Source organism: Bos mutus, chromosome 1 (genome assembly GCF_027580195.1).
Source record: "Bos mutus isolate GX-2022 chromosome 1, NWIPB_WYAK_1.1, whole genome shotgun sequence".
NCBI classification, from domain to species: Eukaryota; Metazoa; Chordata; class Mammalia; order Artiodactyla; family Bovidae; genus Bos; species Bos mutus.
Window position 1 is genome coordinate 111,547,717 of NC_091617.1, and position 17,093 is coordinate 111,564,809.

General features: G+C 38.3%; 1 protein-coding gene across 1 annotated transcript; it reads right to left on the reverse strand.

Annotated features, from left to right (window-relative positions):
• Positions 1-5,251: 5,251 nt before the first annotated feature.
• Positions 5,252-5,789, reverse strand: LOC102277307 (phosphatidylinositol N-acetylglucosaminyltransferase subunit P). The gene has a single exon (XM_070382615.1). The coding sequence runs from the start codon at positions 5,687-5,689 to the stop codon at positions 5,303-5,305; it is 387 nt and encodes a 128-aa protein (XP_070238716.1). The 5' UTR covers positions 5,690-5,789; the 3' UTR covers positions 5,252-5,302.
• Positions 5,790-17,093: the final 11,304 nt, after the last annotated feature.

Genomic DNA, 17,093 nt, shown 5'->3' on the forward strand with positions numbered 1-17,093 from the left:
AGAGGATGAGATGGCTGGATGGTATCACTGACTCGATGGACATGAGTTTGAGTAAACTCCAGGAGTTGGTGATGGACAGGGAGGCCTGGTGTGCTATGATTCGTGGGGTCGCAAAGAGTCGGACACGACTGAGTGACTGAACTGAACTGAAGCAGCTAAATATTGCCAGGAAGGAGGTGATAGGTGTTTTAAGAGAGCCAGGAAGGTCCTATACATGTTCATCAGAATGAAAGAAAACAGATGAGAAATTAGTGTTGTACTTGAATTAAAAAAAAAAAAAACCCTGATGTTTTAATCTGAAAAGGTGTGAAAAATAAATATATTATTTGAAACCACTTCAGCTATCTACGATCATTTCCTTCTTCTCTGGATGATCCTTTTCCTCCTCTGCTTCTCCTTTCAAGATGCTTAAATATAGGAGGAGGGAAGGGGTTTACAAGTCCTCATGGTAATAGGAAAAAGCAGGATTGTTATGGACTGAATTGTGTTAAAACTCCTTCAGTTCTTACGCTGAAGTCTTAATCTCCAAGGTGACTGAATTTGGAGAAAGGGCCTTAAGGAGGTAATTAAGGTTAAGTGACGTCATAAGTGTTAGCCCTATTCTGGTAAGACTAATGTCCTTATAAGACGATGAAGAGACACCCCAGAGAACTCTCTCTGTCTTTGTACATAAGCACATAGGAAAGACCAGGTGAACACACAGCGAGAAGGCAACCATCTTCAAGCCAGGGAGAGAGCTCTCACCAGAAACCAACCCTGATGCCACCATGATCTTGGATTTCAGCCCCTGGAACTGTAAGAAAATATATTTCTCTAGTATTGCCATTAGTCTGGAGTATATCATTATGGCAGCCTTAGCCAATTAATGCATGGTCCTATGGAAGGAGGTGCTAATGTTGACTGGTTGTAACATTCACATAAGTTTGTTTTTCTGGAGTGATGTTAGGGTATGGTGGTGTAAGGGTAACAATCTTTGGGTCCTGGAAATATTGACAGGCATACTCTTAACCCTCAGTTTATTTAGACTTCTTATCTCTATAGGATTTTCTTTCAATGGCAACAGGTGTTTAATTTTCAAAACTACAATCCCAGGAAGGAGAAAAAGTGGAAAGTACAAGAGAGTAGAAGAAAGAGGTGAAGAGAAAGATAAGAAAAGCTAGTAAAAACTTGATTCTTGTATATAGTGACTTAGAAAATGCATGATAGCACAGATGCATTTCTGCTTTGTGGAAACAGACATGCTAAATACTAAATGATTGGAAACCTAGAATCTTGGTACATACCATGCCAACTCAAATGACTAATGGAAAGTATTTATATGTACTAATTCTGTTTAATAGTGACTTTTATTTACTATATGCCAGAACTTAAGCCAAAAATTTTTACATATTTCTGTTTATTAAATTCTTATAAGAAGCTTATAAGTGAGTCATTACTAGCATCTCATTTAGCAGGTGAGGTGTAAGACATGTTTAGAATGTCACAGTATTCAGTGATAGAACGAGGATTTAAATCCAGATATACCTTAAGTCTGAAGTCTTGGCCACTACAATTGTGTGTTCTCTTAGAAACAAATGGAGAAATGAAGATACTTTTAATATGACTTCTCCAAATAAGGTGGTAACATTTGGCATCTTACCCTCATAAAGCTGAGTATTTCTGATATGTTATATAGATGATTGTGATATTTAGTGGTCAATATGTGTATGTTTGGAAGTACATTCTAAAAGAATTATAATTAAAGATTAATCATAATTAAAATGTTTTGTATGTTTTTGGGCCACAAAACAAAGGAAAATAAACAAGGTACTAATAAATCTCTTCCCGGGGTCCTTTTCTGGTTTCGCTGTTTTATCAGATAACATGGAACATTATTTTAAAATTCCAAGGCAGAATGAAATAACTTACCCACTTATAAAAAGAGAGCCATATTTAAAGTATGGCCTTTTCAGAAATCATACTCTGAGAGACAATGTTTCTAAATTTTCATTTAAAAAAATTGTCTTTAATGGCAGGTTCTAAAATTTTTACTGTGTTCTTTTAAATTTGTTTTTCTATTTTTCTCAAAAGGATATGTAGCTACTAATTTTACATGTAATCTGAGTTTCGTTTGAGGATTTATCTCAATAACTCTGCCAAGATTTATTTTTCACATCCTGATAGTCTTATCAAACAAAGAGAGAACACGACTTGTCTTCTGATTACCAAGAAAGGAAACATCCAGGTTGGTTTCAGTCTATTCACAACATGTTGTTAAAGAGGAAGCTGGTTATTAAAGGGAGTTTGAAGGGAAAGCTATAAATTCTTTAGACTGTCATAGTTTATGGAATTGGAGAGATTCTTACCCACAAAACACCAAATCAGTGATTTTTGTATCCTACAAGTCTCACTGCTACATTTATATATCTGTTCAAACCTAATCATAGCAATACCAAGGCACAGAAGTAAATTGGAAAGGGAATTAATTACCCTCAACTCAGCTTAAACTACTACTTCAGGGTTATGTATAAGTATTAAAGCATTAACTATGAAAATAAACAAAAAAACTTTAGCTTATTAAATGGAGATAAAGTATAATTTTTTTCATGAACAGAATTTCTCTAAAAGTGTTTCACAGAACAGAAGAACATTAATCTCCTTTTCAGGCTCTCATAAATTGGGGAAACTATCATAGGGGCGTTCCAGATGGCGCTAGTGGTAAAGAACCCACCTGCCAATGCAAGAGACATAAGAGATGTGGGTTCAATCCCTAGGTCTGGAAGATCCCCTGGGGAAGAGAATGGCTAACCACTCCAGTATTTTCATCTGGAGAATCCCATGGATGGAGGAGCCTGGCAGGCTATGGTCCATAAGGTTGCAAAAGAGTTGGATATGACTGAAGGAACTTAGCACTCACATACTATAGTTCACCATTCTCTTGGAGATTAACAAGTAGTGGTTTTAAAGAGGCTTGTAGTTAGAGAACCACTTTGAAGTCACTTAGCTTGAGTTTTTTCATCTTCTTGGGGCACAGAACTTTTTTGGAATCCTACTAACTAATCCTACTAATATTTCTGGCACATGCCCAGGGTAATGTTACCATAACCTTATCATTCCAATTCTGTTTTAGGAATATTAGATTATAATACTAATTTAACCAAACATTTTGCTTTTCAACTGAGAGGACTTGACCAAAAAGTGAACCATTGGAAGGTAGTTGTCAGAATTTGATATTTCAAAAAAGAATTAAAAAAAAAAGAAAACACATAGAAATAAAACTGAGCATCTTGTCAGAGGCCAGATCACCCAGGGCCTTATAAATAATATGACCTTTCATCCTGAGCAGGATTGTGTGTACTGTTCCTGTGTAATTATTAGTAATGTTCTCCTTTACTCTAAAAAATGTCCTGCTATGCACAATAAATTACATGTTCATTCACTTATGTGCTACTCTAAAGATCCGATGAGTCTGTCATATGCACAGGATTCTGCTTTTGTCTCTAGTTGAGGAGTGGGGGAGCAGGATAGTGTGCAGTAAGGCCAGTATGAGTTAACCTAAAATGTTGGGGCCTCAAATAAAAGTTTGGAAGAAAGTTATGGTGAATGTTGCTAGATAAATTTTAATGTCAAAAGATGAATGGCTAAATAATAATTAAGAGAATGGAGCAGAAGTTTAGATAAATTAGGAAGCTTGTTTGTTAAAGAGCTAGGTAAGTGAAAATGAGTCAGGTATGATGAAGACCATGACGTTAGCCCTTCAAATAAATACAGAATGGCCTTGGAGATGATACAGATGTTCCACAGTTTTTCCTAGTATCTTTGAGGCAGGGGTTGTCTCCTGGGAAATTTGAGCTGACAGCTCCGCTCATTGTCTAGATGGGTGGTTTTATGTATCAGATGCTCGGTGTTAACTACAGGTCACTGTCAAGGTCATGATGACTATGTAGATAGACCGAAATGACATCTCATATACATTGGAGATTTAAGAAGTCTGCTTACAATGCCAAAGGGAAAAGGATATATATTTTGTTTTCTTTTTTTAGCAGTTGGTTATTTACAAAATTATATCCCTACACCAGAACTTTGATTTGATTGAATAGGAAATGGAGACAACAGTTAAAAAAAAAAAGGCAAAAACCCACAAAGAGAAAGTTACTTCTAACTCCTTCTCCCTCATCAGATCACATCTAGATGGATACTTATTCTCAATAAGTGTATATTTAAAATGAATCTTGACTTTCTTGAATGTCTAATGCCACTTCCATGGCTCATATCCCATATTTTCTTGTCTATACTGTTGTGTGTTGTGCCTATTATATATATATGTATATAAAATATATTGCTGCTTTGTCATAAATCTTGTCCAACTCTTTTGCAGCCCCATGGACTGCAGCCCTCCAGGCTCCTCTGTCCATGGGATTTCCCAAGCAAGAATGTTGGAATGGGTTGTCATTCCCTTTTCCATATATATAGTAAACCACATATATTAGTATATCACATATATAGTAACTATATGAAAGGGAAAGTGTTAGTCCCTTAGTCGTGTCCAACTCTTTACAACCCCATCAACTATAGTCCACCGGCTCCTCTGTCCATGGGATTGTCTAGGCAAGAATAATGGAGTGGATTACCACTATTCTCCAGGGGATCTTCCTGACCCAGGGATCAAACCTGGGTCTCCATTGTGGGCAGATGCTTTATCATCTGAGTCACCAGTGAAGGTCCTGTATACTATGCTATACATATATATATATATATACTATATACTACAATAAATATATATATATATATATATATATATATCATAATACTATGTGTGCTTAGTTGCTAAGTCATGTCTGACTCTTTGCGACCCCATGGACTGCAGCCCTCCAGGCTCCAATGTACCTGGGATTCTCTAGGCAAGAATACTGGAGTGGGTTGCCATGTCCCCGTCCAGGGGACTCTTTCCAACTCAGGGATCGAACCCGGGTCTCCTGCATTGCAGGTCGATTCTTTACTGTCTGAGCCACCAGGAAAGCCCAAGAATACTGGGTGGGTAGCCTATCCCTTCTCCAGGAGAACTTCCCAACCCAGGAATTGAACCAGGGTCTCCCGCATTGCAGGTGGATTCTTTTCTAGCTAATCTCCCAGGAACCCCCATAATACTATATATATACAGTATATAAATAGCCTCCAGCTTTGTCACTGGACTCTACTCCTCCTGAATATATTCTTTATTTTTTATTATTATTATTTTTTTTTACGGTTGAAACCTTTATGTCAAAAATTTATAATAAATGTTTGGTATTAGTCCACATACAATTAAGTTCTTGGTGTAAAGTTACTTGGCTTCAAGAAGGAACATTTGGTTTACTTCACTAATAGGAATATCTCTTAGTGCTGGGATGGCCTCTTCTTGGTCTTTCTTGTGCTGTTGGTTTTCGGTATAGTTATCTGTGATATTATGAATGGAGTCAAGTGGAGAGGTACTCATCATGTTTATTCCAAATAAGAGGACGTAATTGATGACTACGGTAATGAGGAGATACACAGGCAGAGCAACGGCCCAATACTTTTGAGGCCAATAAGTTAAGCCTAAGGAGTTTAGCCAAGATTCAGGAATAAAAGCCCACACAAGATACAGTATGAAGCCAAATTGGGAGCTTAAGAAAAGAACAAAGCCATAAATCGCTCTTTCTGGCAACGGCGACGGTGAATTTTCCACCATTTTCCCCGTGGCTTTAGATATTCTTGGGTCCTCCAAGCGCCGACTCCCCCAGCGGCAAGTTCGGCCACCTCAGGGCCTCTGCCTTGGCGCAGGCGCAGACTAGGGGAGCTGCAGGAGGGCGAAAGAGGACCCGAATATATTCTTTAGTATTTCACAGGAGACTGCTAAGAACAAATATTTAAAAATAATTTTGATTACATCACCTCCTTGTTTAAGCACTTAATATTGTGACCCATATATATTAAAAGCAGACTACCACATAGTTATTTTATGTATCACCAAGTTTAAAAACGCTACAAAATAATTCTTTCTTATTAGACTTTTTCTATCTAAAGACACTTTTAAATTTATTTGGCCAGATTTTTATTATATATCATTTCTGTAAATGCACAAGGAAGAAAATACAAGCTGTTGGTACTCACAATACAATTATGTAACAATCCCCGCTAAAGGACTCTGTAAATTGAAAGATACATTCTGATGCTAGAATTGTAAAAAATATACATCCTAGAATCAGTAAAAGATGGTGACTGTCCACCATATGACCCAGCAATTGCACTCGTTGGTGTTTACTCAAAAATGTGGAAAATTTATGTCTATGCAAAAATTTGCAGACATATTTATAGCTGCTTTCACCATTGCCAAGATTGGAAGCAACCAAGTTATCCTTTAGTAGGTGAATGGATAAAAAAAAACTGTGATATATCCAGACAATGAACTAATATTCATTGCTAAAAGTAAATGAGCTATCAAGTCATGAAAGGACATGAAGGAAAATTAAATGCATATATCTAAGTGAAAGAAGCCAACATGAAAAGGATACCATATGATTTCAACTATGAATATGACATTCTGGAAAAGGTAAAACTATGGAGACAGTAAAATAATCAGTGGTCATCAGGGTAGGGGGTCAGGAGAGTGACTGTTGGGTGGTGACCATGGGGAAGGGTATGCATGTGTTGGGACAGGAGGAGTATGGGACATCTCTATGTCTTTCCCTGAATTTTATTGTGAATCTTAAATGTCTCTCTCTAAAAAAAAATTAAGTTTAAAGTTAAAAAATATGGTGAATACTAGTTTCATAACTCACTCTCCTCCTCCTCAGCCCTCTCACCTTTTACATAGTAAAAATAAAGTGTGAATCCCTCAGCTTGACATTCATGAATTTTAATTTCATAGTATGGCTCATAACTAATTTTTAACCTAACTTCTTTCCATTTACTAGTGTGTCGACATACGTGCACTTTCACACTCCTCTGCTTTTTGTCCCTTTCCTTCTCTCTCTAATGTCCTAGATTTATTGCCTCCTTTGTTTCCTCTCTCCATCCTAACAGTCCTAGTTCCTCCCTACTGTCCCAATAGCATTATCTGCACACTGATGGCCTATGGTTTGATCTCCTTGTTCTGTAGTTAGTAGAATACATGCCATTGACCAAGTCTTTATACAGGGCCTGGAGGAAAGGAGATGCTTCATAAACATATTTTGACTGAATTTAACTAAAATAAATTGGGAAGAAATTAATTCAAGGATAAAATAGTAAAATACATACAAAGCATTCTATCATTATCATCATCATGAACAAAACAAGACCTTCTATCTATATTTAAAATGATTAAAAATAGGCCTTGTCACTGTAGGTGACAAGCTTAGTGTTTAATATTTTTTTCTTTTTCTCAGGTGAAAACTTGCTAGGCAACTAGGAGTGATACTATAAGTCTTAGACAGGGAGCAGTGGCTGAAGGTCCCTGGGCTGCCTCAAGGTTATAGCATTGGGCTTCTCCTTTACCCCACATCCAAGGGCAAAGGAGAGGCCCCAGCAAGATGGTAGGAGGGGCAAAAATGCATTTAGAATCAAACCCCATGCCTGCCAGAGATGCTCAGAGAGCTCAAACATACTTTGTGTGCACCAGGACCCAGAGACCCCACAGAGATTGAGAAAGAACTGTGTTTGAATTCTCCAGCAATGGACTGCTGCAGGGGCAGGGGCTCTGGGTGCAGACTTGGGTATGGTATAAACCCTCCTGGAGGAGGTCACCATTAACCCACCATAGAGTTGCCAGAACTTACACTGAACTGGGGAAACAGACTCCTGGAGGGCACAAACAGAATCTTGTGCACACTAGGACCCAGGAGAAAGGAGCAATGACCCCACAAGAGACTGACCCAGACTTGCCTGTGAGAGTCCAGGAGTCTCCCATGGAGATGGGTCAGCGGTGGCCTGCTGCAGGGTTGGGGGCTTTGAGTGTAGCAGTGTATGCTTGGGACCTTTTGAAGGAGGTCAACATTTTCTTAATTACCTCCACCATAGTTTGGCCTCAGGTCAAATAAAGGGAGGGAAGACAGCCCAGCCCTTCAATAAAAAATTGGATTAAAGATTTACTCAGCATGGCTCTGCCTATCAGAAGAAGACCCACTTCCCCCCTCAGTCAGTCTCTCCCATCAGGAAGCTTCCAAAAGCCTCTTATCCTTCTTGGTCAGAGGAAAGACAGAATGAAAACCACAATCACAGAAAATTAACCAATCCAATCACATGACCACAGCCTTGTCTAATTCAATTAAACAATGAGCCATGCCATGTAGGGCCAACAAAGATGGACAGATTATGGCAGAGAGTTCTGACAAAATGTGGTCCACTGGAGAAGGGAATGGCAAACCAGTTCAGTATTCTTGCCCTGAAAACCCCATGAAAGTATGAAAAGGCAAAAAGATATGACGCTGAAAGATGAACTCTCCAGGTAGGTAGGTGCCCAATATGCTACTGGAGATCAATGGAGAACTAATTCCAGAAAGAATGAAGAGACGGAGTCAAAGCAAAAACAACACCCAGTTGTGGTTGTGACTGGTGATGGAAGAAAAGTCTGATGCTGTAAAGAGCAATAATGCATAGGAACCTGTAATGTTAGGTCCATGAATCCAGGCAAATTGGAAGTGGTCAAGTAGATGGCAAGAGTGAACATAGACATTTTAGGAATCAGTGAACTAAAATGGACTGGAATGGGTGAATTAAACTCAGATGACCATTACATCTACTACTGTGGGCAAGAATCCCTTGGAAGAAATGGAAGAGCCATCACAGTCAACAAGAGTCCAAAATTCAGTACTTGGATACAATCTCAAAAATGCCAGAATGATCTCTGTTCATTTCCAAGGCAAACCATTCAGTATCATAGTAATCCAAGTCTATGTTCCAACCAGTAATGTTGAAGAAACATTCCAATCAGTAATGCTGAAGAAGTTGAATGGTTCTATGAGTACCTACAAGACCTTCTAGAACTAACGGCCAAAAAAGATATCCTTTTCATTATAGGGGACTGGAATGCAAAAGTAGCAAGTAAGAAACACCTGGAGTAACACGCAAATTTGGCCTTGGCATACAGAATGAAGCAGGGCAAAGGCTAACAGAGTTTTGCCAAGAGAATGCACTGGTCATAGCAAACACCCTCTTCCAACAACACAAGAGAAGATTCTACACACAGACATCACCAGATAGTCAATACCAAAATCAGATTGGTTATATTCTTTGCAGCCAAAATGGAGAAGCTCTATATAGTCAGTAAAAACAAGACTGGGAGCTGACTGTGGCTCAAATCATGAGCTCCTTATTGCCAAATTCATACTTAAAAAAAGTAGGGAAAACCACTGACCATTCAGGTATGACCTAAATCAAATCCCTCACGATTATACAGTGGAAGTGACAAATAGATTCAAGGGATTAGACCTGATAGAGTGCCTAAAGAACTATAGACGGAGGTTCATGACATTGTACAGGAGGCAGTGATCAAGACCATCCCCAAGAAAAAGAAATGCAAAAAGGCAAAATGGTTGTCTGAGGAGGCCTTACAAATAGCTGAGAAAAGAAGAGACACAAAAGGCAAAGGAGGAAAGGAAAGGTATACCCATTTGATTGTAGAGTTCCAAGGAATAGCAAGGAGAGATAAGAAAGCCTTCCTCAGTGATCAGTGCAAAGAAACAGAGGAGAAATATAGAATGGGAAAGACTAGGGATCTCCACAAGAAATATAGAGATACCAAGGGAACATTTCATGCAAACATGAGTTCAATAAAGGACAGAAATGGTATGGGCCTAACAGAAGCAGAAGATATTAAGAAGAGGTGGCAAGAATACACAGAACTATACACAAAAGATCTTCATGACCCAGATAATCACAATGGTTTGATCACTCCTAAAGACAGACATCCTGGAATGTGAAGTCAAGTGGCTCTTAGGAAGCATCACCACGAACAAAGCTAGTGGAGGTTCTGGAATTCCAGTTGAGCTATTTCAAATCCTGAAAGATGATGCTGTGAAAGTGCTGCACTCAATATGCCAGCAAATTTGGAAAATTCAGCAGTGGCCACAGGACTGGAATAGTTCAGTTTTCATTCCAATCCCATAGAAAGGCAATGCCAAAGAATGCTCAAACTACCACAGAATTGCACTCATTTCACATGCTAGCAAAGTAATTCTGAAAATTCTCCAAGCCAGGTTTCAAAAGTACGTGAACCGTGACTTCCAGATGTTCAAGCTGGATTTAGAAACGGGAGAGGAACCAGAAATCATATTGCCAACATCCGTTGGATCACTGAAAAAGCAGGAGAGTTTCAGAAAAACATCTACTTCTGCTTTATTGACTATGCCAAAGTCTTTGACTGTGTGGATCACAATAAACTGTGGAAAATTCTTCAAGAGATGAGAATACCAGACCACCTGACCTGCCTCCTGAGAAATCTGTATGCAGGTCAAGAAACAACAGTTTAGAACTGGACATGAAACAACAGATTGGTTCCAAATTGAGAAAGGAGTACGTCAAGGCTGTATATTGTCACCCTGTTTATTTAACTTATATGCAGAGTACTTCATGAGTAATGCTGGACTGGATGAAACACAAGCTGGAATCAAGATTGCTAGGAGAAATATCAATAACCTCAGATGTGCAAATGACACCACCCTTAAGGCACAAAGGGATAAAGCACTAAAGAGCCTCTTGTTGAAAGTGAAAGAGGATAGTGAAAAAGTTGGCTTAAAGCTCAACATTCAGAAAACGAAGATCATGGCATCTGGTCCCATCACTTTATGGCAAATAGATGCAGAAACCATAGAAACAGTGGTAGACTTTATTTTTTGGGGCTCCAAAATCACTGCAGATGGTGACTGCAACTGCAGCCATGAAATTAAAAGATGCTTGCTCCTTGGAAGAGAAGTTATGACCAACCTAGACAGCATATTAAAAAGAAGAGACATTGCTTTGCCAACAAAGGTTTGTCTAGTCAGAGCCATGGTTTTTCCTATAGTCATTTATAGATGTGAGAGTTGGAGTGTAAAGAAAGCTTCGCACTGAAGAATTGATACTTTTGAACTGTGGTGTTGGAGAAGACTTTGAGAGTCCCTTGGACTGCAGGGCAATCCAACCAGTTCATCCTAAAGGAAATCAGTCCTGAATATTCATTGGAAGGACTGATGCTGAAACTGAAACTCCAATACTGCAGCCACCTGATGCGAAGAACTGACTCATTTGAAAAGACTGTGACGCTGGGAGAGATTGAAGGCAGGAGCAGAAGGGGATGACAGAGGATGAGATGGTTGGATGGCATCACCGACTCAATGGTCATGAATTTGAGTAAGCTCTGGGAGTTGGTGATGGACAGGGAGGCCTGGCATGCTGCAGTCCACGGCATTGCAAAGATTCAGGGACAGCTGAGTGACTGAACTGAACTCAACTCGGCAGAGGCTGTTACTAGGAGGTGAGGAACTGGGCCTTCTCTGAAGTCAAGTGTATGTAAGCCTGTGCAAAGGGACAAATACTCCTTCTGTTCCTAATTTCTCTAGGCTTATTTGCTCTAGAATATTTAGAACTGTTGTGTAGCTTGCTATTAATGTGCTTATTCCTAAAATTGTTTCTTCTGATTATTTAATACTTTTTTTTCATGAATAATGCTCTTTAATGGACAGAAATACCTCCCACAATATCTCACCTCCCTTCTCTCTTTGTGCATAAAAAGTATTATATGTCATTTGTAACCCTTGCCTTCTTTTAACACTTGAAAAATGTTGTCCTCTCAGGTACATGAACCAATATCTAACTAAAGGTAGACACAAGTGGCATTTGACTAAAGTGACCATAACATTTTTAATAAAAATATGCTTTTGAATGAAGCAAGTTAAAATATGCATGTCATGAATTGAATTACATGTCCTTTTGATTTATAGAGAATTATTTGAGGTGTTCCCTGACAATATATACTCATTGTTTATTATTTATAGTACCAGTTATTGTCTTTTCCAGATAAAGCTTCATTCCCAGTGGCACTGAAAATGTATTTTGAATAAATCTTGGCAAGAACAAAGGCGTAAATTCTTGAACTTTGTTTAGTCAAAACAGAGTTGTATGCTTCATTCGAAAACTAGTGGACTAAAGCAGTGTCATTTTTCATACAATTCTACTGGTTTTATAGTAGTGATTCTTTAAAACAGTGGATCTACTTAGGTTTCAGGCCTTAGCTGGCAGTTTTTTGGATATGGTCAAGATACAGGAGCAAGTTGATGAAGTTCACTTAGCCAGTTACTCTTTCATATTCACAATATTGATTCTTGATTCACCCAGGTGTTAAGCCTCTCTGTTGCAATACATTCACATTCATATATTCAAAGTAAAAAAGATCTAAGAATTAAATGTTCTTGTTGTTTTCAAATATAATTCTTTGGGAATTTTTATCAAGATAGTATTTGTATTTATTTGAGGCATATATACTGAGTCAAAATTTGTTAAACAAACAACAATCAAAAAATGTACTGAAGCATCTACTCTGATTATGTCTAGGCTAATTATTGACATACATCCCTGGTGGCTCAGTGGTAAAGAATCTGTCTGTCAATGCCTGCCAGTTCAGGCAACTCAGGTTCGATCTTGGGTCAGGAAGATCCCCTGTAAAAGGAAGTGGCAACCCACTCCAGTTTTCTTGCCTGGAGAATTCCATGGACAGAGGAGCTGAGCGGGCTCCATGGGGTCTCAAAAGAGTCGGACATGACTTAGTCACTAAACAATAACAACAAATTAGTGACATAGCCAAGTTTTAGAACTCAAGTGTGTGAAACTACAGCTTACTTGATCCTATGTCATATCATGCTAAAATCAGAAAATCTGAGAAATTGCTATCACCACTAAATTGTCCGTGTGATATAGGCCCCTTTGTTGCCAGGTAATGAAATGGTTCTCTGTGGGCAATGGATCTGGACCCAATTCTATTGGTCACAGATAACAGCCACCACCCAATCAAAGAACAAGTTCGCTTCTTCAAAAAAATTAAAACTTCTATCAAAATCAGTATCAATTCAGTCACTCAGTTGTGTCTGACTCTTTGCAATCCCATGGACTGCAGCATGCCAGGCTTCCCTGTCCATCACCAACTGCTGGAGCTTGTTCAAACTCATGTCCATCAAGTCGGTGATGCCAGCCAACCATCTCATCCTCTGTCATCCCCTTCTCGTCCTGTCTTCAATCTTTTCCAGCATAATTCAATATTTCCCAGCATAAAACTTCTAATAAATGTTTAAATAAGAAGGATGCTTTTGAAGTCCACTTCTGATTTATTTCTCATTTAAGTAATCTTAGATTTATTTCCAAGTGATATGGCATACTAAAATGGGCTCCTTCCCCCTAGCTTAAATATTTGTTGAATTTGTTGAGTGGACATATCTCATCTCTCTGTAGCTTCCCAAGTACTTCACACAGGTCCTTGCACATGACAGGAGCTCTACCAATAGTGATAAAATTCCATTTGTCTGCAGTTTATTCCCTCTTCCTCCCTTTTCCCCTTTCTCATTTTCTTTTCCTTGTCCATCCCCTCCTTGTCTTTATGCATCTCTTTCTTTATTTCCTTACTCCTCTTTTTTTAAAAATTATTTTTCCAAAGGCATGCTATTAATTATCCTTAAATTTAGTTTCATGTGATTTTCCCAGCAATTTCATAGGGTCAGTACGTTGGGCAATTTTTAAGAAAATGTCAGTCAACTCTTATAAAATCCAACTTTATATAAATCTTCATATGAATCTTCATATTAATTTTAAATTTATATAATACATTTATATAATCTTTATATAGATCTTTAGTTATAGCCTATAGTTTGTCCCAGGAATCTTACTAGTGTTATTGAAAGAAATCAGCAATCATGGCCATTTTCAGCTTCTCTGGATACTTCATGCTATCCACTAAGTAAACAGTTCTGTTGCCATGACACTTACATCTGCTGTCCGTCTACATATCCAGAGGTCCAGTGAGGGGAATATAGAAAGCTGTTTCCTGCTTAGCCAGTGGCGAGATTGGGGTAGGCATTATTTCATATCATACAGCACTGACTGATGACAATATGAGCTGCTCAATGTGCTCTACTTATATTCCTAAACAGGTTTACAGACAGATTACTTGTGGAAATCTCACAAAAGTGAAGCAGAGATTTGCATCTGTACAGACTCATGGTCAAGACACCAAAGAATTCAATAAACAGCTGTGTGTTTAGTGACTGAACAAGGATTCAAAAGACATGTTCTCTAGATAGTTTAGAAGAAACTATATTTTGGGGGATTGCACTCTCAATGCTTATTGTTTGCAGATGATTTTTTAAAATCAACTATGTCCTTGAGAACTTGGCAGACAATAGTATTTTATGTGTTCACTGTGTTTAATAGTTTATATATCACATTCCCATTTATTTTCTTCCTTTTACTTTTCACCATATGAGGAGAGGTTTATTTTCACATAAACAGCATATAGATATGAGGTTTATTTGTTTTACTAAAAGTCCTATAGGGACTTTGATCATTTTGCATCACAAGACCTTACAGATTTTAGAGTCACTGTGTCATATATTTAAATATTTATAGGTGAAAACATTCTTATTCATCTGTGATTTAGAAAACAGTAAACTTAAAGATCGTTCTGACTAACCAGGCAGGATGTTACAGTGGGAAAGGTATGGATTTGGAGTTTTGAATTCTGGTTTTGTCACATATTAATAGTATGATCTTGGGTTACTTATTAATCTGACTGAGTCTCATTTTTTCATCTAAGCATCATAACAATCATTCTATACAAGTACTGTTATGACAACATGAAATGATGTAGATAATGTGCCAGAGATGCAATAGGTGTCAATAGAGTCAGCTTCCTGTCAGGATTACTCTACATCTCTAGACTATCTTTCCAACACATCTCTAGACTATCTTTCCCAATCTCTTCATTCATGAATGAATGACGTTCTCTGAGACACAACCAGTGAACAATGTTGTCTATGGCTTTGAGGAAACAGAAAAGTATTCTGTCCATGCTGAAATCAAACCTGGAGCTCTGACCTCATGAACAGACAGTAAAGAAGGGTAACCAGTTGCAGGCTTGGGGGGTTTGTCGTTTGAACCACTGAGGAAAGTCTCAAGACTCATGTGTCTTCCTTATTCATGTCTCTGAGAGAAACTCCGGTGCACTGAGACCTCTCTAACATTCAGGTCTACCTCTGTTCTGGCATAATTGTGCCTCAGTCCGCTCACCTAGTACAAATGGAACAAATGTAAGCCACTAAACAGGTTGAACAACTAAGGAACACACCAGATTCTATCTTGAGTATTGTCTTGCTAATTAAAAACTCACACTGAGGGAGAGCTTTGATTAAAGAAAGAATTAATATATGTGTTTTGGAAGAAAGTTTACTAGAAAATTCTTTCCTACAACTTACCAATGATCATGAAAAATTACTGGTGAAGTTCCAACCATCATTGAAAATTTAAAAGTGGTATTATTGAGTAATGTGATTATGAGTGATTTTTTAATCTTTGCTTCATTGTGCTTTTCTACATTTTCTTTAAAAAAACAGAATGGGATGGGGCAGTCCATAAACCAGCCTATCAATAATCAATCAACCCATATGGAAAAGAAATATTCTTTTGAGAATCCTTTTTGGATGAAATGAAAATATCTTCACTTAACTCCTAGAAATTGCTTTTGCTAGAAGAAGTACTTTTGTCCATCTATGTTCTGAGCCTTTTCTGTTCAGAAGTTAGATTTTCTTTTCCTGAAACAGCTCTTTCTGCCCATCCATGGATCTCATCAGCACAATCTGTAATATTTGTATGCAGCTGGCTTTCCCTGTTTTTACTTTTGAATGGGTAGCTTATTTCTTTCCAGCAGTTTCTTTTCTTTTTTTAAAAAATTGACCCAAAATGGGTGCAGATGTGGTAAGCATACACTGCAAATTGTCGAATATTATTTTCACCCTGAAGAAAGACCTGACATAAGCAGTTTCAGATTGTGTGAATTCTTGATTTCACAGTGGCCTTCCAACACCACCTCTGGTGCCAGTGATAACAGGAACCAGTGAGAGACCTTGAGAGGTAAACCACAGATTTACTTTGTTTCCAAGAACTGATGACCTCATGTTTCTTGGTGTGTGAGTTTGTGAAATGCAGAGGTGTAAAATGAAGTTTTCATTTTAAAAATTGGTACTAGGGTCTAAATCTAAGTGTAAGTTATTTCCTCTATATTTCCCCCTGTATTTTTCAGTACATACTTGTAGAAGCCAACTTCTGTTATTTGCTTATTTACACCAAAAATAGTTTCTTTGTGCCAATCCTAAATTCTGAATCTTTGTTTTTTTCCCTAATGCCTTTCTGTTAGCTGCATAGTATATTGAAGGACCATTAACCTGGGAATAAAAAACCTGCATTTTCCCTTATTTTGTGATATGAATATGTTGAAAAACAATTGAAAATTGCTAAAACAAAAAACAAGGATGTTCACTTCTACCTAATTCGAATTCACAACTACCAATCATATTGCTCATGGATTTTCCCCCAATACTTATAGAAACATGTTGAGGCAGGAGATAGATGGGCCTCAGGCTGAAAAGTTTCTCTCCTGTGGATAGAAACTTCATAAAAGCAAGATGATGGAAGAGGCTGGGCCATGACCAGATAAGAGATAAAAGGCCACATATTCTATTCCTCATGCTTGAAGTCAGGACTTCCCCAGCTACACCTGTGCAGAAAGGCTCCTCAGAGGTCAAAAGAGAGGGAATGCCACCACATACTAAGTGATATCAGCCTACCCACAGGCTTCTTCACTAGAATCCATCTTGGTTAAGAGATGTGCATGCATACATGGGAGGACTCTGAGATACACCAAAAACAGACTCAGAACCAGGCAAAGCAAGATGATTGGCCACAGGAAAACTGGAAAAAAATGCTCCATAAAAGTGATTTCAAACCATCACAAGGACACAACTCTCTCTCTCTGAGGCCACCTGTGTGTCTATCCACACATACTATACTCTTTCCTTCCTGCTGCTGCTAAGTCACTTCAGTCGTGTGCGACTCTGTGCGACCCCACAGATGGCAGCCCACCAGGCTCCTCTGTCCCT

Excerpts from the sequence above, each read along its gene's own strand:
- LOC102277307 (XM_070382615.1), bottom strand. The coding sequence starts at position 5,689 with ATGGTGGAAAATTCACCGTCGCCGTTGCCAGAAAGAGCGATTTATGGC.